This window comes from Oryctolagus cuniculus, chromosome 2 (genome assembly GCF_051225735.1).
Source record: "Oryctolagus cuniculus isolate XC-2025 breed Fujian yellow rabbit chromosome 2, ASM5122573v1, whole genome shotgun sequence".
NCBI lineage: Eukaryota > Metazoa > Chordata > Mammalia > Lagomorpha > Leporidae > Oryctolagus > Oryctolagus cuniculus.
Genome location: NC_142868.1, coordinates 59,692,461 through 59,719,009, shown reverse-complemented (window position 1 = coordinate 59,719,009; position 26,549 = coordinate 59,692,461). Strand labels below are relative to the sequence as shown.

General features: G+C 38.9%; 1 protein-coding gene across 4 annotated transcripts; it reads left to right on the top strand.

The window, feature by feature from the left end:
* Positions 1–12,084: 12,084 nt before the first annotated feature.
* On the top strand, positions 12,085–26,173 carry AGA (aspartylglucosaminidase). 4 transcript variants are annotated; one of them, XM_002709483.6, is made up of 9 exons: positions 12,095–12,347; positions 14,427–14,580; positions 15,970–16,082; positions 16,938–17,050; positions 18,547–18,661; positions 20,677–20,752; positions 22,151–22,258; positions 22,961–23,094; positions 24,484–26,173. In XM_002709483.6, the coding sequence occupies exons 1-9, from the start codon at positions 12,221–12,223 to the stop codon at positions 24,582–24,584; spliced, it is 1,041 nt and encodes a 346-aa protein (XP_002709529.3). In that variant the 5' UTR covers positions 12,095–12,220; the 3' UTR covers positions 24,585–26,173. The 4 variants fall into 4 exon arrangements, 2 of the variants coding, with proteins under 2 accessions (XP_002709529.3, XP_089183387.1); XR_016229936.1 differs by having other exon boundaries at positions 12,123–12,347; positions 20,677–20,730; positions 24,484–25,500; XM_089327261.1 differs by lacking the exon at positions 12,095–12,347 and adding an exon at positions 12,925–12,967.
* The last annotated feature ends 376 nt before the right edge of the window (positions 26,174–26,549 follow it).

The following is a 26,549-nucleotide window of genomic DNA, read 5'->3' as shown; positions in this document are numbered from 1 at the left end:
AAGGAAAATATATTTGAATACATTTCAGACATGAATGAAAAATTGACATACTTCAAGTGTAAAATGGATGAACAAATGTACAAGGCTTTACTAAAATATGTGTGGCAAGTTTCCTATTTTCACAATTTGACAGAGGTTCCCTATGCTGCCACTCAAACTTTGATAAATATATGCACTACCTCAGTGATGTGAGCAAATATACCCTTAATATATATCCACAACAATTATGAATGTAAGGGGAAAATGCATTTTGTAGTACAGAGAATAAGCTATGGTATCTCATTGCTACAAATTTGGTCATGTTATTCAACACATTTGAACTTCAATTCCTACACCTGCAAAATGGGAGCCATAGATGATATTACATGTGTGAATATGTTCTATAAACTGCTATAAAACAGGAGGTGGTGTGACTATTTTTTTTTTACGATTTATTTATTTGAAAGACTCAGAGAGTAATTTTCAATCCACTGGTTCACTCCACAAATGGTCATAACAGCCTGAGCTGCACCCAGGTGAAGCAAGGAACCAGGAACTCCATCAAAGTCTCAGACCTGCGTGGCAGGAACTCAGGTACTACAGCCATCATCTGCTGCATCCCAGGTGCATCATCAGTGAGTCAGATCAGGAGTAGAGTAGCCAAGACTTGAACTGGCACTCTGATAAAGGATGAAGGAATCTCAAGCAATGGTTTAACTTGCTGTGCCACAAGGCCTGCCCCCTCAACGATGGTGTGACAATTATTGCTGTTTGGTGCTCTAGGAGACTCAGTAGATAGTTCTTTTCTTACTCACCAGCATTCTGATTAAATTGAAATACAAAACAAAGAAGGGTATACAGAGGCCTGAAGATCACTTTTGTAATTAACATAAAAGCTAAGTCAGAGACCATCCCTCACATGGAGAGCTAAATGGATTTCCTAGCATTGAAGCCTAGAATTTGACAGACTCGCCCATCAAACATGACAAAGCAGAGGCAATAAAACCTACTCCCTCTGAGCTGTTCAGCCTCAAGAAGATAAAGGGTGAAGATGAGCCAGGTATGCCCAGCTGAGACTTTCCAAATTTATCAGAGAAGCTACTCAGAATGAAGGAGTAGAAAGATTGGGGATTCAGCAGATGCCGTCAACATGAAAGGAAGCAGAGGGGGCCCAGCACTGTGGCCTAGTGGGTAAAGCCGCCATGTACAGTACCAGCATCCCATATGCAAACCGGCTCGAGTCCCTGCTGCTGCACTTCCAAAAAAACTCTGGTATGGCCTGGGAAAGAGGTAGAACATGGCCCAAGTCCTTGGGCCCCCACACCCAAGTGAGAGACCCAAAAGAAGCTTCTGGCTCCTGACTTCATATGTGCCCAGTTCCAGCTGTTGTGGCCATTTGAGTGTAAACCAGCGAATGGAAGATATTCTCTCTCTCTTTTTCAAATAAATAAATAAATAAATAAATCCTGAAACTTATTTAAAAAAAAAAAAAAAAGGGAAGGAAGGAAGGAAGTAGAGAGAGTTGAGTGTCGCTCCCCCTCTTCACGAAGGAACGACACAAGACCCTGCGCTGTTCTTTTGTCTGCTCTGCCCTTCCCGGCTTTGCTGCTGGTTCTTCCCGGGTTGGCTGCCGACCCTTCCACCTCCGTGGAAGGGCGGTTCCCCCTGCCACTTTCCCCACTTCCACGGGGGAGCAGCACACCGCCGGCCGGCTCTCTCGGGGGCTGCTCAGATGTTCCTTCAGATAGATGTTCCTGGTGCATGTTGTCTCTCTCCTCCTTTATAGTCCTCTTCCACCAATCCCAACTCTGCTACCCACATGCCGAGCACGCTGCTCTCCTTCAATCAGGAGCAGGATCAGCTCCTGCAGGTTATTGGTTGAACTGGAGGCAGCTGTGTAGAAGTTGTTTACTCCTCTCCCAGCGCCATATTGTGGGAGAGCAGATGCATAGAATAAGTCTTAATTCCAGTAACTTAGTCTAGTCCGAGTTGCTCCCCACAGTTGAGAAAGGCATCTTGCCCTAAAATTCCTCAATTTTTTGTTCTCTGACTCCAGATCACTTAAAAATTAATGTTTGTTCTGTCAGAGGTATGGCTCTCTCTAGCTTGAAGAAATATAGTAACCGCACACTATTCCTACTTGCATGAAGCTACTTCCTCAACCTTTAGGTTTTAGTTCTGACATTTTGGAGCTACTGAATCAGTGCCAGCAGCTTTCTACTTTTTGTTAGATACAAGAGAGTAAATTCCTATTGCTTTAAACCACCATTAAACTTTCTGTTATTTGCAACTAAAATCACTTTAGGGAGTACCCTCCTGAGAACACTGTGAGCTACATAAAACTTTACCCTTATAAACAACAGAAATGTGCCAGGATGCTATGTTAATTAAATAACCACAAGGGTCACCCTGAACCCAAAGCCAAAAAAATTATTATCTGTTCTCATTGTGCAATACAATTACTCAAACCTTCATGCCAGCCTGAACTTCACTCTTACTCCACATATTTAAGCCATTACAAGTCCTGTAGTTTCATTCTTCAAAACCACTTCCTATTTCTTCACCATGAGAATCCCATCCCAGCAAACCATAATGCTTCTTTATTTTCCTCCATGGCATCTATCACTCTACTCTTAAACACATTATGTGTTTGCATGGTTGTTTAGAGAAATTGCATTAGAGAAGAAATTGTGGCTGATTTGTTCACCACTGTATCTGTAACACACAAAAACATTCCTGACACATTGCAGGCAACCAATAAATATTTTTGAAAAGAAGAGAGTGAGGAAGAGAAGGTAGGGAGGAAGGAAAAGAAAAAGAGGAAAGGAAAAAGAGGAAAAAGGAAGGCAATAATTGTTAGGGTCTCTAAAGCCAAGGCCACCCAGACCATAAGGTCCTCTTCATCAATCTGATGATTAAACATGTCTTTAAAGTCTAGACTAGGGTAATCAGCAGAATGGGAAAAGGACTGTTATCATTTATTTCAACATACTTTTTTTCAAGGCTCCAGGCTGGACTATGCCATTATCAGCAACACCAATAGATTTCCCATCAGCCAACTAGGTTGCCTCACCAAAAAGAGATAATTCTCACTTTTTTATGCTATAAATTAGGAGAAAAACAAAAGACCATAATTAAGTAGGATTCAGCAATATCAGGCTGTGTGATTTAACGTGGATCTTCACTCATGTTCCACAATCTTTTCTGTTCAATAATTGCCCATTTTTATGAAACTGCATAATAAATCTAAAATCCTTCACCAATTTCTAGTCACCAATTCCGTTCCAAACCTGCTATAATCATGGCAGGTGATTTTTACTATTCCTAGAGAAGATCAAGATTATCAGGCATTAATTCCTCCATGCCTTTAATCTCTTATTCTCAGAAATAACCATCTTTTTATCCCAGAGGGAGATCTGCCATTTTCCTTTCAGTCTCCCACTGGGCACCACAAGTCATAATTCTGATGTTGAATAGGACTTCTTTGATCCCTGAAATATAAATAAGATTGGTTTACACTCCAAATTTATACTCCTATGAAGTCTAAAGTCCTTTAAAAAGTTTCTAGGAGTTTACATTTTTTAAATGTTCAAGATCACTTAAGTATTTGAACTCCTGTTTCTATATGTGCTTTCCTATTACATACTACATTGACACTAAGTGAAGCCCAAAAACAAAGCAAAACAAAAACACAGCAAAGAAGAAAATGTTGTGAATATTGTAAGCTTTACTGAAAAGGTCAAATGACATTATTCCAACCTATAAGAATAAAGCAGTATTCTCCAGAGAGAGTCTGAGAATTTTTTTTTTCCTGATAAACAGGACAAGATGTGGATGAGAGCAGGCTTTTTTTCCTTGCCTTGCCTTAAATGTGTATGTATGTCTGATGTAACAGTAGCTGTCTTTAGATTATAAGGCAATAAATAAGTTCTGACATTTTGGAACTACTGAATCAGTGCCAACAGCTTTCTACTTTTTGTTAGGTACCAGAGAGCAAATTCCTATTGCTTTAAACCACCAATTAACTTTCTGTTATTTGCAACTAAAACCACTTAAAGCTGAAACAAAATTTCAGAATTACATTTCTTACAACCCTAAGCCTAGGAAGTTTAGAGAACTTAAAGGGTTCTGAACTAGGCCTTTTCTCTAAAGGCCATCCAGAAATTAGGGCATCTAAACAACTGAGTGCCATCAGGCCACTGGGATGCCATTGAAAGCTAGTGGGTTCACAGCTACTCAGTTCTGTACAGCAGAAAACTGTAAATGGTAGGAGGGTTGTCAACCAGAATGAGAGCACACATGATACCGTTTGCTCACCTGACACTCTGAATTTGGAGACCTTAATTTCTAAATCTGCCCAACTTTTCGGTGTTAGTAACAGACTGAGGTAATTCTGCTTATCCATATTCAAACTACCATATAAACGCAATGTAATATCTGACAAGTTAATTCTGAAAAATTCTTTATAGGTAAAGACAAAAAATTAAAAGGCAAGATAAATCAATGATTCTAAATGAATTTATATAATCCATTAAAATTATGCTATATCTGCACACAGAGGTTTATTGATTTTAAGTGAAAATTACCAAGATGAGCTTCAGTAGATGAGGAGATAAACAAACTGTGGTACATTCAAAAGGTGGACTATTAGTAAGCATCAAATAAATGAGCTATTAAGAAAGAAAATATATGGAAAGACTTTAAATACATCTTACTAATTGAAATAAGCTAATATACAAGGTCAGGAGTCGCTAGTGGTTGAGGGGAGGGAGGGATGAGTGGACACAGCGAAGATTCTCAGGGCAGTGAAAATACTCTGTACAAAACAGTAATGGAGAGAGGCTACTATACATTTTCAAAATCCACAGAGGGTTCACAAAAAATGAACGTTCAGGAGCTGGCACTATGGTATAGGAGGTTAAGCCTCTGCCTGAATGCCAGCATTCTATTTGGACGCCGGTTCGAGTCCCGATTGTTCCACTTCGGATCAAGCTCCTTGCTAATGTGCCTGGGAAACCAGCAGAAGATGGCCCAAGTCCTTGGACCCATGCACCCACGTGGAAGACCAAGAAGTTGTTCCTGGCTTCTGGTTTCGGCCTGGCCCAGCCCTGACCATTACGCCCATTTGTGGAGTGAACCAAGGGCTCTCTCTCTCTCTCTCTCTCTCTTGCTCACTCACTCTCTCTCTCCTCTCTTCTCTCTATCTCTACCTTTCAAATAAATAAATAAATCTTTTTTTTTTTAAAGAGAAATTTCGTGTAATCTATGTACATTGGGTGATAATGATATGTCAATATAGGTTCATCAGCTGCAACAGTTGGGGGATAGGAATGCTATCACATGTGCAGAAAGTGGGCCTGTAACCTTTAGCTACATGCAGTTTCAATTTCCACAATTTCAATTATCCACAGTCAGTCATGGTCCAAAAGTATTCTAAGAAAAATCAAGAAATAAATACCGTGTTTTAATTTGCCTGTGATTTCCAGTGGTATGATGAAATCTCATTGTCTTACTTCACCCAACCTAGGACATGAATCATCCCTTTGTACACTATATCCACACTGGACTGCTGTATTTGGAAAATATTTGTGCTTTCTACTCAGTGTTGCCATTACATAAAAATTCCTCTTGGTGTCAGCATTGTGGCAAAGTGAGTAAAGCCACCACCTGTGATGCCAGACTCCCATGTGGGAACTGGTTCAAGTCCTGGCTGCTCCAATACCAATCTAGTCCCCTGCTAATGTGCCTGCGAAAGCAGCAAAAGATGGCCTAAGTTCTTGGGCCCCTGCATCCATGTGGAGGACCCAGAAGAAGCTCCAGCCTTCTAGTTTCAGTCTGGCCCAGCCCTGGCCTCTCCAGCCATTTGGGGAGTGAATCAGCAGATGGAAGATCTCTCACTCCGTTGACCCCTCTCTCTGTAACCCTTTCAAATAAATAAAATAAATCTTTAGAAAAAAAATCCTCTTAAAAGTAGAATCTTTGGGGGTAGACATTGTGGTGCAGTGGATTAAACCACCACTCAGGATGACTGCATCCCATCTTGGAGTGTCTGTGTGAGTCCCAGCTAAACTGCTTCTTACCCAGTTTCCTGCTAAGAACCTGGGAAAGCAGTGGATGACAGCCCCACTTACTCAGATCTCTGTCACTGCTATGACAGACCTGGATGGAGTTGCTCACTCCTGTCTTTGGGCTGGCCCAGCCTTGACTATGTAGGCATTTGAGGAGTGAACCAGCAGATGGAAAATACCCCTTCCTCCCTCCCTCCCTCCCTTCCTTCCTTCCTTCCTTCCTTCCTTCCTTCCTTCCTCTCCCTCACTTTACAAATAAAAAAATACACCTTGAGGCCGGCGCTGTGGCACAGCTGGTTAACACCCTGACCTGAAGTGCCAACATCCCATATGGGAGCCAGTTTGAGACCTGGCTGCTCCACTTCTGATCCTGCTCTCTGCTATGGCCTGGGAAAGCAGTAGAAGATGGCCCAAGTCCTTGGGCCCCTGCACCTGCATGGGAGACCTGGAAGAAGCTTCTGGCTCCTGGCTCCTGGCTCCTGGCTCCTGGCTTCAGATCAGTGTAGCCCCGGCCATTGCGGCCAACTGGGGAGTGAACTAGCAGATGGAAGACCTCTCTCTCTCTCTCTCTCTCTGCCTCTCCTCTCTCTATAACTCTGACTTGCAAATAAATACATAAATCTTTAAATAAATACACCTTTAAAAAATCAAATCTTTGGAGGTGGGTATTTGGCACAGTCATTAACATGCTGCTTGAAATGACTGCATCCCATATTAGCATACCTGTGGTTGAGTTTCAGCTCCACTCCTGATTTTAGCATCAACAGTAGGTGATGTCTCTAGTAGTTGGATCTCTGCTACCCATGTTGGACATCCCAAATGAGTTCCTGGTTCCTGACTTTGTCCTGGTTCAGCCTCCTCTGTTACAAGCATTTGAGGAGTGAACCAGCAGGCAGGCATCTTTCTGTCCATCTCTGCTTTTCAAAATAAATAAAAATAAGTTTCAAAAATAATAGTAAAACAAAATCTCTTAAAAAATGTTTTGTAGGGAAAGTTAGCAGTTTTCACGTTACTGACAATATCTGTCAACATGATTGATGATAATATGGATTTTCATTTTCTACAAATTTCTTTTATCAATATGTTATGTTTAATCCCTTTTCTGCATTTATATTTCACAATAAAAATGTATAAAAAGCACACATTTTAATGATAGGCAAAGAGTTTAAAGATTAATTAAATTAAAAAGCAATTTATACAACAGTGTGTACAACATCACGATTTTTCACCAAAAAGATATACAACAAAATGTTAAAAAGTTGGGTTTTTTTAAGATTTATTTTATTTATTTGAAACAGAGTTACAGAGAGAGGTAGAGACATAGAAAGAGGTCTTCTACCTGTTAGTTCACTTCCCAGATGGCCGCATCAGCTGGAGCTATGCTGATCCGAAGCCAGGAGCCAGGAGCTTCTTCTGGGTCTCCCATGTGGGTGCAGGGGCTCAAGGACTTGGGCCGTCTTCTCACTGCTTTCCCAGGCCATAGCAGAGAGCTGGATCAGAAGAGGAGCAGCTGGGACTAGAACCAGCACCCATATGGGATACCAGCACTTCAAGCCAGGGCTTTAATCCACTGTGCCACAGCACTGACCCAAAAAGTTGGATATTTTCAATAAGAGCTAGAGTACTTAGAGATATTGAAAGGACTCATAAGTATTTTTAAAAAATGAAAAACAAAACTAAGTCACATATAATCTTTCCTTTTAAATATTTATATGAACCACTAGGAAATAACAGATTATTTGTAAAGCTACACACAGAATATGTGTTCATTATTAGAATACTTTTCCATTTAAATATTGATCAATAAATGGACATTACTTTAAATGGATTACTTACTATATATCATCTTTCGTTTAGAATTTTGTTTTCATTATTGAATTTAAAATAATTTAATAAAATAATCCATGATACTATTTAGCAATGTCAAAGTAGTTTTTAAAGTGGAAGAAGACTTCATGAAGTTGATTCTGATGTCCTAGGCCTTTATTATTGTAATGAATTACATTTATGAAGACATCATGACATTTATAAACAACTGTCATAAAAAGCAAGGCCCACAACATAAATGATCTACCATATACTCATTATGAGAACTTTATTATAGCAGTAGCCCCATATCACAACTACAATTTGAAAATATGTTGCACATAACTTATTTTTAGGAAAAAGAAATCACTTAACAAGCCAACATTCTAACATACAACCTTGGTCTTTATAAGTCACTAAGATGACTTTTAAAGGTTAAAAAGTAAAAAAAAAAAAGTTTGTGATTTGAATATGCTATTGTTTCCACAAATGGTTTTGGGGCATGACCCAGGAAAATTATTCAGAAGAATACTCTCTTTCCTCATTTAGGAATAATAAGACGACACTTATTTCAGTATAATGACTCTAATTATATCCAGAATGTACAATCAGGTAGTAACATCAAGTGTTCCTGGATTAAGGTAAAAATGAATTTAAATGAAAAACAGGGTGCCACAATGCTCTAACATCAGCAAAAATCATTACTTACAGTTACAGAACTGACAGGAGCAAATGCCAATCAAACAAATAGCCTGTATTTAGATAACCCAGGTAATAGTTCAGTGGGGGAGATCTGAAAAAAAGAATTATTATTTCAATGCCAAGTCACGCTTACAGCTTTGAACAAGTAGCAAAACATGGGCATGTTTCTCAAATGGATTTCACAGCATCAGTGCAAAAGCCGGAGGGGATGGCTTAGTTTTTTAAGCCTCAGATTTGAAATACCTAGACTCCCTGCAACTACAGTGCTAAATCCTCTGTGGAACCACAGCTTCAAATGCTATCAGGAGAGACTCAACTCTTCATCCTTCTGAGACTGACAAATTGAAAGCCATGAAGTTTAGAGGGAATGGAGGGGAGCCTGCAGCTGCCTAAGATCGCCCCCCTAATCTCATCCCCACCCCACCTCCACCACACACATACAGAGAAAGGCTCTATTTGTAACATCATTTAAGGTTTCATTTGGGCTTTGTCCTTGGGAAGATTTGAGGATGCTGTTTTTAAGACATGCAGAAATCACACAAGCCTGCCATGCACTATCTTTATAAACATTTAAACCAAATTTTAAATACCTCAAAGTAGACTGAAAACATAAATTCTCAGTTAATACAGCCAAGGAAATTCTAAAGTTCTTACTTCAAAATGCATTATCAGTATCTGGCCAACACTTTGTTACTCCTATGAAAATTTCTATGTCACAAATTGATTACTTTTCACTGCTTTATATTTTTCTAGACTGCCCCTTCCTTGCTATCAATTGATGAATATTTGATAATTACAAATTAAAACAGAATTTTATTTACTTCACCCAGAATTCAACCATTCTCTCATATCTCTTACCTCATTCATAAAACTTTGTAAAATAAAAAAGAGCACTATCATTTTCATTTCATAGTTGAGGAAAGTGTGTTTCAGCTGTGAGTTATCAAGCTAATACCTTGCCACCCTGGGTTGTTTGTTGTTGTTGTTGTTGTTGTTTGACAGGCAGAGTGGACAGTGAGAGAGAGAGACAGAGAGAAAGGTCTTCCTTTTGCTGTTGGTTCACCCTCCAATGGCCGCCACGGCCGGCGCATCGCGCTGATCCGAAGCCAGGAACCAGGTGCTTTTCCTGGTCTCCCATGGGGTGCAGGGCCCAAGCACTTGGGCCATCCTCCACTGCACGCCATAGCAGAGAGCTGTCCTGGAAGAGGGGCAACCGGGACAGAATCCGGTGTGCCAGTGCCGCAAGGTGGATTAGCCTATTGAGCCACGGCACCGGCCACCACTCTGAGTTTTAAAATCATTTATTGAGAATCCTCCTGAAGTATTGCTAGTCACAAGTAACTGCTATTCAGGAACATTAATATTTTACCATGCAAAACTGTGTAACGCATTATAAATTTAAATAATTTTTAAATGAATTGCTTTGATCTAACAGTACTGATACTTATCTCTGCTATGTATCATTAATGATGTAAAAGAATGAAAATTGGAGAGGATTCTGGAAAAACTGTGGACTATTTTTCTTAAAGTAGGCTACTTAATTGTTGAAGATCTCTTTCCATCTAGATTTACTCCAAAATAAAGTAGGACTCAGTTAGATTTAGGCTCAAATGAAAAGTTAAATCAGAGTAATATGAGGTAACTTCCAATGCTAGAATGCAAATTACTATTCAAGTGTCAGTAAAATAATAATAAAACAGAAGGAATCCAAATATCAAACCCAACTTAATTTCTTTGATTAAGACATAGCTACAGAGATGACTTTAAGTTTAGGCAAACTGGGAAGTTGGATCCACTGAATATTGGTCACTATAAAACCACCAAATGTTGGACCTATTTAAGACACCTGCATCCTATATCCGAGCACCTAACTTCACACCCTGACTCCAGCTCCCAATTTCACCTTCTACCTACCTAATGCCAACCCTGGGAAAGAACAGGTGATGGCTCAAGTAGTTGGGACTCTGCCACTCAGAGATTGAGATCCTGTCTCCGAGGTTACAGTTTCAGCCTGGCCCATACCAACTCCTTGCAAGAATTTGGGGACTGAAGTAGTTGATGGGAGCTATCTGTCTATATCTGTCTCTCTGTCTCTCAAATAACTTTTTAAAAAGCCATTGAACAGGATAAATTCCTTTGAGATTGCAAATTATTTTAAATAGAAATATCCACGGGAAAGTTGACATATTGAAACACTCTCAGGGACATTCTCATTATTGTGTAAATTAGTTGCTTCTCTGGTAGGAACTTTGGTTGCAAGCAAGGAGAGAGGATTTTTTAGAAAATAGATATAGTAGGAGGTAACAGTTCATGTTTTCTCAGCCAGAAGACACAAATACCATTAAGAACTAGGAAGAAGCTTGAGAGAACAGTAAGCACTGGGACCAATTTTCCATGTATTATAATTTATGTCTTGCTGAAGGCTTGTCCTAGTTTGATAAGTTGTATAAACAATACTCAGCTCCAGTGTTAAGGTAAATTAATTCAAGGGACAATTTATGTTTTCCTTGCTTTCTTACTCTATTTCATCCATCTTTCAAATTTCACCTGGCATTAGTTTATGCTGATTACTCCAACACAAATGACTTTTCTCCAAAAACTCCACAGAAGGAACTTCGAACATTTCTCTTTAAATACATCTAACTTTTTAATGGCACTTCTTTGCCACAGGATAATTCTTCTAGGCTATCTTATACTGTTTAAAATATGTATTTAATTCCCTAGCAATAGGAGCCTTGAAGGTTTTGGAAGCCTCACAACTCCTTTCCTAGTTCATATTTTTATAAGTCTGGATAGATTTACAGATGATCTATAAAATTCTTTGTCTTCCAGCATAGGCAAGCATTCCAGAGTCCCAAAGGGGATTACTGGTTCATGGTCATATCTGCCCAGCAACCGAATTTTCTAAACGAACAGATTCCACCGTGCGTGCACAGACTCTATCTCTCCATTGATTCAAACATTCATTTCGCACTTAATGGCGCCAGGCCCAAAGGTAAAATACATTCAAAAAGGAGTGGCAGTAGCCTTTTTTGCCTGGAGGTTCAGGACGGTGCACTTCAGTGGGCCTTGTAGAGGGTACATTTCTACTCTCCCAGCTGTCTGTCCTTTTCTTCCAGCTCTGAGACCTAAAATGAAAGGACATCCCACAAGGCAGGAAAAAAAAAAAAAAAAAAAAAAAAAAAACCTAAAACGAATCTGGTCCTAAGCAAGCACGCTTCACTTATAACCATTCCCGGAACCCCGAAGCCGGGAATGCCACAGTACCTTTGAGTCTGGCAAACTTTTCAACTTCAACTTTTAATTAAAAGGTTAATTTGTAAAAACCAAATAGTACGAAACCACTCGCTACCTTAAGTTCCTAGGGTTATAACCAAGGGTTGCATAATTTCACACTGACTTTCCAATACTAAGCTCTGTCTACCTCTGACAAAATAAGAAACCAAATACTTGGCTGACCACTAAGGAAATATCTAGACAACTCCCCAGAGCTCTCTGACCGGCACTCGAGGACGCCCGTTCTCGCGAGAGCGCAGGCAGCCCTGGTCGCGCCCCGACGGGAAGGAGCGTGACCTCCAGGGGGCGGGGCCTCGGGATCAGGCGCCCGGGGAAGCGCGGGCCTGAGTCTGGGGCTTCTCTCCTGCTGGTCAGTTCCGAGCGCGGCCATGGCGCCGAAGTGGAACTTCCCCCTGCTTTTCGCGCCGCTCCTGCTCGGCCCAGCGCTCGTGCGCAGCTGCGGCCCTCTACCCTTGGTCCTCAATACTTGGCCTTTTAAGAATGCAACCGAAGCAGGTGCGGAGCGGCGGGTGGGCGAGGACAGGCCGCTGGAGTTAGGGGAGTCGGGAGGGCAGAAAAGAGCCGGGCTGGGCCGAGCCTTTGTAGTCGCTGTGTCCACTCCTCCCTGCCCTTCCTACGTCGCTGCGTCCTGTGTGTTGACGTTTGTTCCGGCCGACCAGCCACTGCTGCAGTTTAGGTCCTGCTCTCCCCCGCACCCTGCTGCCGACCTCAGGGCCTTTTGACTCCCTCTGCCAGGGCCACCGAGGCCGTGTTTCTGCCTAACAACCACTCTCTTAGCGGGGTGTCTCCTCCTTCCGCTCCACCTCTCCTGTCCAACCCCTCGCCTCTCTGCAGAACCCCGTGCTTCAGCTTGCTAACGACCGGTAATTTCGCAAACACAGTCTAACTTCCCGTTTGCGTTCGTTGTTGTGCCCTACTTGCCATCTGAAATGCGAGGTTCCTGCAGTGGCCGTACATGAAAAATATCTGCGGAGCTTCTCAATCTTCTTGCCCAGGCCCCACCTCCCGAGATTTTCATTCACCTGCTGGTACTAGGACAGCTGTTTAGCTTTGTTTTGCTTTTAAAGCTTCCCAGGTGATTGTGAGTTGCAGTGTTGGAGAACCCCAAAGCTAAGGTATCGTCTCTTCAAGGAAGTATTCCCGGATTTACTGCCCTAAAGCCCCGTCTGATTCTGCGTCTCGATGTTATCCTGTACATACCATTATTTTGACATACTCACATTGAATATGCTTGTTCCTTTCATTTACTGTAAGACATACCAAGAGTAATTTCAGACCTCCTCTCCCCAACCTGAGGCTGCTAATATGTTAACTTTCCGGGCAGGATTAACCCCACAATGTGATGGGTTACACTTCTGCGTTACAGGCGGGACTGTTCAGAGAAAATCAGTAAATAGGCTGCGAAAAGATATTCCCAGTGATAGATACAAAGTGCAGCCTGGCCAGGGAACAATGCTGTGTAAGCTGCTGTGTGGAAAAGGGGAATTGTGCGAGGTTTCAGACCCGTGGGTCCAGAGCCGGAGTCAAGTGTTTACCAACAGTAGTTCCTACCCGTCAAAGAATTTTTTTCTCTTTCAATAAAGACCCTTTTTTGCCCTTCCTCCACAATTTTTGGGGTCTGCACAGCATAGCATAGTGCTGAGAATGTGGCCGCTGGAGCCTTGGAATTCTGGCTCTCCTACATGCTAGCTGTGTGACCTGGAGCAAATTAACCTCTCTGGCTGTTTTCATTTTAAAATAACAATTGTAACTCTACAGTACTCACCTCAAAATCTGTTAATGAAGATTAAATGTTTTACTGCACGTGAAGTCACATTGTAATTACCTATTTCCTATTACAGCATTGTGCATATATTTTTTAAAGATTCATTTTATTTATTTGAAAGACAGAATTACAAAGAGAGAGCCAAGAAAGAAGTCTTCCATCCGCTGGTTCACTCCCCAAATGACCACAACGGCCAGAGCTGAGCTGATCCGAAGCCAGGAGCCTGGAGTTTCTTCTGGGTCTCCCACGCAGGTGCAGGGGCCCAAAGGCTTGGGCGATCTTCTACCGCTTTCACCAGGTCTTAGCGGAGAGCTGGATCAGAAGTTTAGCAGCTGGTACTTGAACCAGCACCCTTGTGGAATTCTGACACTATAGACTGGGGCTTGTATAGCTTACGCTATAGCACCAGCCCCACACATTATGCATATTTTAAATGATGATGCATATGGGAGAAATTAAGGCTGTGATTTATTTTCAATTTAATCGCCTTTTACTAGTTTCCTTTTGAAGAAAAAGAGAGGATACTTACTTCTTTACTTACATATAGAAGAAATAGACCTTAATAAGTGAAAAAGCCTTCAATTTGCAGCAATATCTAAGTGCTTGGATCTGTTATAGTCACTAGTTACATAATTTTGACTCTTTGTGACTCCTTTATACTACTTGATAAACTGAATTATTAACATTAGTTTAAATGTAAAAAAAAAAAAAAAAGCTTTAAAATAGGAACTCCCAAATGTTTTTGGTTTGGCAATACATTTGGCATTGACAAAAAATACAGACAAGTATTGTTGGGATTTTATTCACAGCATGGAGGACATTAGCATCTGGCGGTTCAACTCTGGATGCAGTTGAGAATGGCTGTGCTGAGTGTGAGAAGGACCAGTGTGATGGCACTGTGGGCTTTGGAGGAAGTCCTGATGAACTTGGAGAAACCACACTGGATGCCATGATCATGGATGGGTAAGAGCATTCTTCAGGATTTGTCTGTCTCTGTACCTTTTGCTTCATGATGCATTATCTTCAGAGTTGTAGCCTTCAACTGAGAGAAAGTTTTTTTCATAAGTAAAAAAACCCTAGCTTGTTGTACTTGGGCTTTCCAAACACAAGAAAGTTCCCTCTAAACTAAAAAAAAAAAAAAAAAAAAGTAATAAAAATATCACATAGGAGGGTAGACATTTGGCATAGTAGTTACAATGCTACTTAGGACACCCACACCCCATATCATAGTGCTTGGATTCAGGACCAGGCTTTGCTGCTGTTTCTGGCTTCTTGCTAATGTTCTTCCAAGGAAGCAACAGGTGATGTCCAAATAATTGGGTCCCTGCTACCGATGTAGGGGACTTGGCTTCTGGCTTCAGCTTGACCCAACCCCAGCTGTTGTGAACTTTTGAAGAGTAAACCAGCAGACAGGAGCACTCTTTCTCTGTCAGCCTTTCAAGTAAAATAAAAGCTATTAAAAAAATATTACATGGAAGTATGTAGTCTCCTTAGAACTGGAAGAATCCTAAGCTACACAAATATAAGCGTTCTTCAAAAAGTTCATAGAAAAATGAAATTGAGAGAGAAGTATATTTTTGTGTGAAAAATTTTTGAAATCTATAGATTTTTCTATTTTTCTATTTTTTTTTTTTTTTGACAGGCAGAGTGGACAGTGAGAGAGACAGAGAGAGAAAGGTCTTCCTTTGCCGTTGGTTCACCCTCCAATGGCCGCCGCTGCAGCCGGCGCACCGCGCTGATCCGATGGCAGGAGCCAGGATCCAGGTGCTTTTCCTGGTCTCCCATGGGGTGCAGGGCCCAAGCACTTGGGCCATCCTCCACTGCACTCCCTGGCCATAGCAGAGAGCTGGCCTGGAAGAGGGGCAACCGGGACAGAATCCAGCGCCCCGACCGGGACTAGAACCCGGTGTGCCGGCGCCGCAAGGTGGAGGATTAGCCTATTGAGCCACGGCGCCGGCCCAAAATCTATAGATTTTTCGTAATATACATTTTCCATGAATTTTTTGTAGATCCTTAAAATATGTTCCTGATCTTATAAATCATATATCTGCCACATACGCTATGGTTTGGTTAACTTGAAGCCTGAAAGCCTCCTTCCAAATTCATACTTAAAATGAGCTAAGAGAAACTGAGGATTTAGTGCTATTGGGCTAGGTATATGGTTAATTGATATTATGTGTTTTCCTTAATTTTTTTCTTATCTGAAGATTCTGTATGAATTTCATGGCTATACTTTCACTTCTGTGTTAAGATGTGAAATTTATGCTACAAAACACATTTCAGGAAGACAAGCAATTATTTTATCTGTGAATTTATGAAAATAATAAATCTAACTGCATCTTTTTCTCCCAGCACTACTATGAATGTAGGAGCAGTAGGAGATCTTAGACGAATTAAAAATGCTATTGGTGTGGCACGGAAAGTCCTGGAACACACAACACACACACTTTTAGTAGGAGAATCAGGTATTTTTTTTTAACTGTACTGAAATTTTTTTCTGGTCTTTTGGTTATAGTCTTCACTGTGAAAAGATAGGACTCAGTATAAAATATGGGAACAGATAAAAGCAGACCTAAATCCAAATTCCAGCTGTTTTACTTAATAGCTATTTAACTAAATAAGGTACTTACCTTCTAAATCTCACTATCTTTAAGATAGGATTCAAAAACAGTTTATTATCTGTAAATGAGTAATTGCTGGACTGAAGCAGGATTCAGCAGCAGCTCTCTTGCTGTGTTATGGTTTTATAGGTTAAGACCCAAGAAGCATTATTAGAAAAAGAAGATTGTACTGGAAGTAGTTTGCTATGACTATTTCACTTATTTGAATGCCTCCCATTATTACATTATTACAGTAACCTATAAACAAACATTATTCTTAGTGACATATAACAAATTCAGTATATTTTCTTCAGTTTTGTTAAAATGCGGAATCGGAAGCTACCTGACAAGCAAAGCATCTGCTGCCCATTCAATGGAATCCATTTGTCTCCAAATGCCCCTGGCATTGCACCCCTGGTTAGAGTAGGAAGATTCTGTATTGGTGAGAGGTGTCTTTCTTCTGTAAAGTAGAAGGAGATTGTGGAGGCAAGTAGGAAAAGCAGCTGCCATAACACATGCTTCAAGATCCCAGGCAGATCAGTTTTAGGAAGAATATGTGGAAGCTGAAGATACAGAAATGGATTTCCTTAAAACTGTTCATCTCTAAATAGTCTCTGGACTCCCCTGGATGTATTTCACTTAAGAGACAGCTGACCTAGTACATTTAATTAAAGATGATACTTGATAAATTTACCCTTTTCTTGTCTTCCCAATATGCAGCCACCATGTTTGCTGAAAGTATGGGATTTGTCAATGAAGATTTGTCTACCAATGATTCTCGAGCCCTTCATAAAGATTGGCATGCCAGGAATTGCCAGCCAAATTATTGGAGGGTATGTGTACATACTTAAGGAAGTTATTTAAAAATATAAAGTGACATCCTTCTGCTCTTTATTGCCTGTTATCTAAGGTGCTGGTTAGCCTCATGGCTACATAAAAGAAGCAACAATTTTAGTTGATGCTCTGGGCATGGATGTTCCTGAAAGGGCCCTAGCAGCCTGTGACGCACATTCAGTGTGGAGAACTACTGATCTCTGGCAAGGGTTTCAAACTGAAGTTTGATGAGGGCTGCCCCAGTCAGAACTGCTCTGCTTTTATTTCCTTATAACAAAGTCTAAAAGAATCAGAACTTACAAAGCATATTCTAAAATACTTCCTAGATTTTATATATGTAAATTACATCCAACATCTTAATCTTATTTACCTTGAAAGTTATACTCTTAGGTGTCTAGAGTATTCCTAGGGGATAATTTGTGTTTTATCTTTTAGGATAAATCAGTTTGCCTTTGCTATTCAGAGTCTTTTTGGGAGGTTTCTTAACTTCATCTGTTTCTTCTGAAAGTCCTAATTACCTTTCCATAACCAAGGAGTTTGTAGTGTTAGTACCAGACAGAGACGAGTCATAAAACCAGGTTAGGGGAGGCACCTAGTACATTAATGTACAAATATGATGTGTAATGTACAAGTTGAGCATCTATAATCCAAAATTCCAAAATCCAAAATATTCTAAAACCTAAAAATTGTTAACCAACATAAGGTCATAAGTAGAAAATTCTACTCCTAACCATGTGTGATGGGTTGAAGTTAGAACACAAATACACTAAAAATATTCCATGAAATTACCTTCTGGTTATCTATATATCTATATATATATGTCACATATACGTATATATAAAGCATAACTGGATTTTGTGTTTAGACTTAGGTCCCATCCCCAAGATGGTTCATTATGTATATGCAGATATTCCAGAATTCAAAATCTGAAACACCTCTGGTCTCAGGCATTTCAGATAAAGGATACTGAACCTGTATATACAAAACCTAAATTTGGAAATTTAGATTATATTCTTATGCCTTTAAGGTTGAAAAGGAATTCTATAGTACAACATAGAAAATTCACATAAACTTAGTTTTGGGGAAAAAAAAATTTAAAGCAAATTTTACTTTAAATCTCAGAATTCTTCTTTGGCCAAGGAACAGATTCTAAAGGTTGTATACCTAATTCCTTTGAGGATTAATAACTCCTGAAAAATCATTTTTTTTTTAATTTTGAATTTTAGATGTGTAAAGAAAAAAATCAGGGACCTATTCCATACCATATAGATATCTAACCCATATTATGGAATTCTGAGACTGGAAAGATATTTAGTAAAATTATATATCCATCTGTTTTCACATAAGATTTAACTAATCTTTAAGCCTTTAATTCTTATCTTTGAGTTACCAGATGTCTTTTTGGTTCCTTGGTAGTGTTTAGTGATTGTACATAACTACTTGCCAATTTTTAAAACATCCTTTCTAAAAAATAAAACTTAAATCTTGTTTATAGAATGTTATACCAGATTCTTCAAAATACTGTGGACCCTACAAGCCATCTGGGATCTTAAAGCAGGATGCTTTCACCTGTAAAGAAACAGGAGTTGATTGCGGTCATGATACTATAGGTAATTTGCCTTTTATACTGTTTCCATGGTTAAAGATTAGGTAATTGCCTTCCAGTGGCTCGCTTTTATCACTATTCTTGTACCAGAGTTTGTTTTGATTATGGTAACTACCAAGTAAGTACTCCCCTTTCTCCCTTTCCCTGCCACCCAAGTGTGTGTGTATATGGGGGCACTGAAGTTCATGGACAATCTTTAAGGTGAGTAAGCGCACTTTTTAAAAAAAAAAAAGAGCCCCCATCTTCTGGTTCACTTCCAACATGTCCCCTATGACCAAGATTGGGCTGAGCTGAAGCAAGTAGCTAAGACTGAATCCAGTACTCCCATGAGGGTGTTAAGAATTAAATTATCCTGGGGCCGGCACCATGGTGAAGTAGGTTAATCCTCCACATGTGGCACTGGCACCCCATAATGGGTGCCAGGTTCTAGTCCCAGCTGCTATTCTTCCAATCCAGCTCTCTGCTGTGGCCTGGGAAAGCAGTAGAAGATGGCCCAAGTACATGGGCCCCTGCACCCATGTGGGAGACCGGGAAAAAACACCTAGATCCTGGCTTCAGATCATCATAGTTCCGGCCATTGCGGCCATTTGGGGAGTGAACCAACGGAAGGAAGAACTTCCTCTTTGTCTCTTCCTCTCACTGTCTGTAACTCTACCTCTCAAAAAAATTAAAAAAAAAAAAAATTTATCTGAGTCATCACCACTGCCTCCCAGGTTCTTAATTAACACGAAACTGAAGTCCAAAACCAAAGTCAGGTATTGAACCGAGGTACTCCTACAAGGGATGCAAGCCTCTTAAAAATTTGATATCTTGGGGCCGGCACTGTAGCACAGTGGGTTAAATCTCTGGCCTGAAGCACCAGCATCCTATAGGGGCGCCGGTTCTAGACCTGGCTCCTCCTCTTCTGATCCAGCTCTCTGCTATGGCCTGGGAAAGCAGTGGAAGATAGCCCAACTCCTTGGAGCCCCTGCACCCACGTGGGAGACCTGGAAGAGGCTCCTGGCTTCAGATCAGCGCAGCTCTGGCTGTTGCGGCCATCTGGGGGTGAACTAGCAGATGGAAGACCTTTCTCTCTGTCTCTGCTTCTCTTTGTAACTCTTTCAAATAAATAAAATAAATCTTTAAAAAAAAGTTGGTATCTTAACTGCTAAGCTAAACATTGACCACTAAATTATCTTTTGATTCTTTCTTCCACAAACATCTTGGAGTACCCGTGTGTGTGTGTGTGTGTGTGTGTGTGTCTTAGCATTGGATGTGATTTGGTAGATTACTTTTTTAAGACCCCTAAAATCCAATGGCTATTCATTCACTTGTAGATTTTTAAATATTTAAGCTGTGATTTTAAAAATTTCTGTTTGTCTGTATCAGTGATTTTCTTTGAAATTACTTTGAAAACATGGTAAACATAGTTGACCAATTAGAAGAGTTGAGGATATGGGATGTCTAGCAAATTATGCTATGAAACCAGCTCATTGAAAATCACAAATTATACCCATGGTATATTTTTCAATATTTTCAAAGTTTTTGGTTTTTTTTCTACCTAAAATTATTGAAAGAACATATTTGTATTACTTTCTTAATTGGTCAGGCTGTCACAAAATATCATAGACTAGGTGGCTTATCAACAAGAAATGTATTTCTCACAGTGTGGAAGGTGGGAAGTCCAAGACCCAAGCACCAGCAGATTCAATGAGTGGTGAGAGCCCACTTCATGCCTCACACGTGACACTCTCTGTCTTCACGTGCTGGGAGAAGCTAGTCAGCTCTCTGAGGACTCATTTTTAAGATTCTAATCTGATTCATGAAGGCTTTGCCTCATAACCTAATCATCTCTCTGAGTTTTCTACTTCTTAAAGTCATGACTTTGTAGAATAGAATTTAAACATGAATTTGGGGGAGACAGATATTTGGATATTAGCAAATACCAACTGCTAAATTATTTAGTTATATTTCAGCGTAACTATGTATGTCTATCTACCTATAAATAGATATAGATAGTTTTTTTTGTTTTACTTCTAGGCATGGTTGTAATCCATAAGATGGGACACACTGCTGCTGGTACATCTACTAATGGTATAAAATTCAAAATTCCTGGGTTAGTGTTTCCAAAGGAATAGATATTTTAAGTGTATACTGAACATAAAGCAGTCTGTGCTGCAGAGGATGTGCAACACAAAGCACAGCCCAAGGCTCAGAGCTAAGATAAATGTGAAGGAAAATGTGTTACTGACTGCCAGGTGCCAAAGGAAGAGGCATACCGAATGCCTTGAAGTTCAGGGGTTGCAGATGGGATGTGAAAGCCAATATAGAGCGATGGTGGGAACCCTGAGTCTATAGAAGAAAGAGGGACATTCAGACAAACACACAGGCAGATACAAAGTAGTACACACTTCAGGTTCAGGGCTCCCACTGGCTAGCAAAGAAATTGTATATGTGTGTGCACCCACACTTGTTGGGGAGAGAGTAGGAGGGAGGGACTGGAATGGAGGCCATGGAAGATAAAATTGCAAGGGAAGCTTGGAGCCAGATTTCAAGGAGTCTTAAGTCACCTTAAGGAGTTCTAGATTTTGAAGCATAAATATTTAGAAAAGTATTAACGTTTTTTTTACAAGGAAAAACTTTTGTAAAAATTAATATACAATATAGGAAGCAAGAACAGATTTTAAGTAAGGTAAAATTTTTATTTGAATATATATGAATAATATTCAAATATTTATTTGAATAAAAGATGGTAATAGTTACTATATATAGTAATTATATAGTATTAGTACTATATAGTTACTATATATAGTTACTATAAGAATAGTTACTATAAGTCTGTGCCACATATATATATAGTATATATATAGTATAGTAACTATATATAGTTACTATAAGAATAGTTACTATAAGTCTGTGCCATATTGGTATATAACTGAATGATAAAATCTTAACAAATATGTTTTAATTGAGAAGTAAAAATTATATATGTTGATAATGTACAACATGATGTTTTGATACATTCACATTGTGGAATGGTTAAATCAGCTATATATCATGTATTATCTCACATACTTTGGTGAAAACACAATCTACTGTCTTTAACACAAATAAATAACATTGTTATTCACCATGATGTTATTCACATAGCCACCATGATGTACAAATAGCTGTCTTGAACTTTTTCCTCTTGTAATAACTGAATTTTTTTCCTAACCAACATTTTCTTCATTACCTTTTTCATCAGCCTTTGGTAATAACCATTGTAATTTCTGTTTCTGTGAGTTCAAGTTCTTTAACTACACATCTGATAACAAATTCTAATGTAAGTGGTATTGGCTTCTGAAAATCCAAGTTGAGAAACTGGAAATCTTTTTTGTATTCTGACGAAGAATTTACTTAAAACAATAATCAGTTGCCAAGTAGAAATAGCCCCTATTGTTGAAATATGTCTTAACAAAGTTAAGTTTACACTCATTTCCAGTCCTAAATTATTGTACTTTCCCTTCAAAAGTCGTGTAGGAGATTCCCCAATACCTGGAGCAGGGGCCTATGCTGATGATACTGCTGGAGCAGCTGCAGCCACTGGGGATGGTGATATATTGATGCGCTTCCTACCAAGGTATGCTTTTATGTTTGTGCATCTTAGAGATCTTCTACAGGTATTTTCTCCATCAAGATGGAAAATTTTTTCATGCTGTGTAATCTGAATTTGTGTGCACAAGAGCTTAGGAGAAATTGTATCTGCACTTTTTTGCCTGTTGTTTTGGTAGTTACAGTCATTCAAATTAGGTAATCAGCTGTGAAATAAAATAGTATTTTTTCACCCTACTTCCAAGGAAAGAATATCTATGTTCTGTTTAAACAGCTGATGGGGAAAAAAAAAAGTTGATGGAAGGCCACTGAGGAAAGGAACTGTGATCACTGATAAAAGTAGGCAGAATAGTCGTTGTCTGTAATTAATTACTTTAACTACAAATTTTGCACTTGCCCAATATTTTCACCTTTGATTTTTAGCCCCTTTTCTCCTTTAAATATAGCTTCTATTCTTAATGACTTCTAATATTACTGAATTACAGTTACTAAGCCAAAGCCAAAAATAATAGTTCTTTTCTGAAAGTAATGGGTGGGTTGGTTGATTGACATCAAATCCAGGTTTCCTTGGTTTGATGTTGTTGCTTTAACAGGAGTTACCACCTCTTGTTTATTTGTACCTGTTCTATCAAATGTGACAATCATAGTTTTAAATTTCTAACTTCAGGTAATTGAATTTGGATTTAGTATTTATTCGGTAATACTAACATTTCACCTCTATTGAAATTAGCTACCAAGCTGTAGAATACATGAGAAGAGGAGAATACCCAACCACAGCTTGCCAAAAAGTGATTTCAAGAATTCAGAAACATTTTCCAAAATTCTTTGGGGCTGTTATATGTGCCAATGTGACTGGAAGTTATGGTAAGTTGTATTAGGATAGTGTGTTTGTAAAAACTAGCTAATGTTTAAAACATACACTTTTAAATATTGCAGTATATAATACATTACATTCAATAGAAAAAGGGACTGTGTACTGTAGGCACTGAGTATCAAGACCGACAAAGTGTTAAAAACTGTACATAGAACCCTGCTTCAACTGACTGCTGGCAGTTACGACCCTGTCTGTGGGTATTTGTATCTTTCACATCTGTCCTAAAGGAAATTTAGTTTTAGCTCTAGTTCATGTTGAGATGGGCTAATCTAGTCAAATGCTTTTACTAATTAGATGTAGATAGGGAAAAATTATCTCCCCTACTTCTATTCATTATTTAAATGTTTCAGCCATTTATTTCTTCTTGGGGCTCCAAAGAACAAGATGTATTACTAATTTTAAACCAAAGAAGTTAGCGGAATTATTTTTGCACTGTGTTTGAGGAATGTCTCTTGCTTCATTTACTTTCCATATGAGCCAGCACAGTTTCAAAGCATTTTAAGATCAACCACTGCTGATTCTCATTAGTGCATTTTCAGATGGGGAAGATACACAGCTTACTGATCAATATGACTTATTAGGTTAGACTGCTTATTATTGTTCTTTGATCTCTTACTTCCCACAGTTCTGTATTTGAAAAACTTGTTTGAGGAATTCCTTATTCTTTTTTAAGTACTAAGATCAAAAGTCAATAAAAGTTACCGGAGGTGGGAAAGGCTTTATATATAAAATGAGTTAGTTTCATTGATTCTCTCTAAAGAAATAACCTTAGAAGACATAAGGTTGTATTTAGCAGGATGGCAAAATGATGATTATATAATTGTAGATAAATTTAAAATTGACTAGTTTCTTTTATTTTAAAGTAATGTTAGTAGAAGAGGATACCCACAGGTTTTTGAGAAGATTAGCTTGATTAGACAGAGAGCATCATGACATTAACTCTTCTCACTTTCTAGAAGAGTAAGAGAAGATTAAGGAGTGATGGAGGGGATGAGAGGTGGTCAGTAGGCTATGGATAAATGATGGGAATGTTCTAATGGCTAGGGAACGAAAGTTTTTGGAAGTGACTCAGTAATTTTTTGTAAGCAAAGGATGTGAAAACAGAGAGAATCAATAGTGGCAATGACAACATGTATATGGAGCAAAAAAATCAGGTAGTTTTCTGCAAGTCAGGTATGGCTTACTCACTACCTTTTTCTTTTCTTTCATGCACTGTAAGCTACTCAGAACTAAGAAGGACAAGACCCATATAACATCTATGTGGCTTAGTTGTACATTATGAACACAATAGCCCATATTTAGCCAAATAAACAATATCTATGTTGTTTGTAAATATGCATCTTACATTTAACCAAACAACCTTCTCTCTTTGGCCACAGGTGCTGCTTGCAATAAACTTCCAACTTTTAAACAGTTTAGCTTCATGGTTTATAATCCTCTAAAAAATCATCCAGTCGAGGAAAAAGTAGACTGCATCTAATCCATCTTTTCTGTCGTCTATATTTAAAGAAGGAAGAAACAAAGGCTGAAAAGTGTATAGTGTATAGTGTTCCTCATATATTTTCTTTATGTAAAATAAACACAGATGGAAATTATTGCTGAAATAGCACTTTCACTTTCTAGATCTGAAATTATTTTCATATTCTGTTTTTATTTAAGCTTTGTATGTTTCCTGACAATACCTATTTGTATAAATTTTGTATTGTTTCAATCTTAAGTGATACTTGAATTTCTGACCAATATTACAAGAAATTGTTACTCTGAGAATTTTTCTCCACAGTGGTATATTAAAGCTAAAAAGAAATCATCTATATTTGGATACTGAAAATAAAGTATACAAGCTTTTTAGACCTAAAGAAAAGGGTAACAGTAACTCTGAGTATTGGTGCTGATGGAATTTCAGTGCGTTACAGTGATATGTTTTTACCACTGATTATTAGTTTTGCCCAATATTCCCTTGCTTAAAGAAGAATGTTATTAATACAGATGCTTTTTGTTTTGCATATATGAGAAAATATGATGGGGAAATACGTTGGGTTCTGTTGTTTTTTCCCCCTCTTATGGAACTCTCAATGTGTGAAGATTCTTATGCTACAATGCTTGCTCTCTGCTCTGTTAGCTACAGATATTCACTCCATTTGAAAATGGTGTGGGGAATTTGACTTTTACTGTAATTGTACTGATTTCTTGTTCAGAGTAATGAGAATTGCAGTTAGAAAAAAATCGGTAAATTTGATGTCCAGCTCAGCATTATTTCCCTATCTTTTGAGTTTGCTGTCTCTGACTGACCGCTGTAGGGAGGTTGGACAGGTGCTTTGTTGGGATCAACTTTTCCTTCATAATTATTATCTTTTAAAACAAGAGTCATCAGTAAAACTACATACAATGTTGTCCAACATTAGTAGTCTGTTGTGTACTACAATCATTTTAATGTTTAATTTACAAGAATAAAAAAGAAGAATATAAATCACAGGACTGGTGGCAGGTTAAGATTAAAAAGCTCTAGTTTGCGGAATGGTATAGGTCACTTGTCAGAACTGGCTATGGATCTAAGTTGTCCAGGAGCCTCTTTAAAAATACCCTCTGCTCTGGAAAGCCAAAACGCTGGCAAAAAAAAAAAAAAAAAAAAAAAAAAAAAAAAAAAAAAAAAACTAAATGAAAGATCTCCGCGAATGAGATCCCAGTGGAAAGAACAGGTCATCAAAGAAGGAGGTACCTTTCTCTGAAGGGAGGAGAGAACTTCCACTTTGACTACGACCTTATCTAAATATGATCAGAGTCAGTGAACTCAGGGGGCTTCCATAGCCTTGGCAGCTCATGACAAGAGCCTAGGGAGATTACTGAGGCCATAAACAGGAGTGTCAATTTGTAAAGTCAACAACAGGAGTCACTGTGCACTTACTCCTCATGTAGGATCTCTGTCCTTAATGTGCTGTACATTGTGATTTAATGCTATAACTAGTACTCAAACAGTATTTTTCACTTTGTGTTTCTATGTGGGTGCAAACTGTTAAAATCTTTACCTAATAGATGCTAAACTGATCTTCTGTATATAAAGAGAATTGAAAATGAATCTTGATGTGAATGGAAGGGGGGAGAGAGAGGGAAAGGGGAGGGTTGAGGGTGGGAGGGAAGTTATGGGGGGGAGGGAGCCATTGTAATCCATAAGCTGTACTTTGGAAATTTATATTCATTAAATAAAACTTAAAAAAAAATACCCTCTGCTCTATGTTCCTAATGAGATATGGATGAGGCCTTAGAATCTGGAATTAGCAAATATTGCTGACAGTTTATAAAGAAACTGTCCTACAGCTTCAAACAAGATAAAAATAAGAGGTCTTACTTTCAAGGGTTACCATGAGCTTTGTCAAAAATTTGATACCATGCCTTGAACATGGAATAGAAGCTGGATTTAAACTTGGAATACATTTATATCAAGATGATA

What these genes read in the sequence shown, in the direction of transcription:
- AGA (XM_002709483.6), top strand. Translation starts at nt 12,221, where the DNA reads ATGGCGCCGAAGTGGAACTTCCCCCTGCTTTTCGCGCCGCTCCTGCTC. An exon ending in TAAGAATGCAACCGAAGCAG is followed by an intron (nt 12,348 to 14,426) that starts GTGCGGAGCGGC and finishes TTTTATTCACAG; the next exon opens with CATGGAGGACATTAGCATCT. An exon ending in ACTTTTAGTAGGAGAATCAG is followed by an intron (nt 16,083 to 16,937) that starts GTATTTTTTTTT and finishes CCCAATATGCAG; the next exon opens with CCACCATGTTTGCTGAAAGT.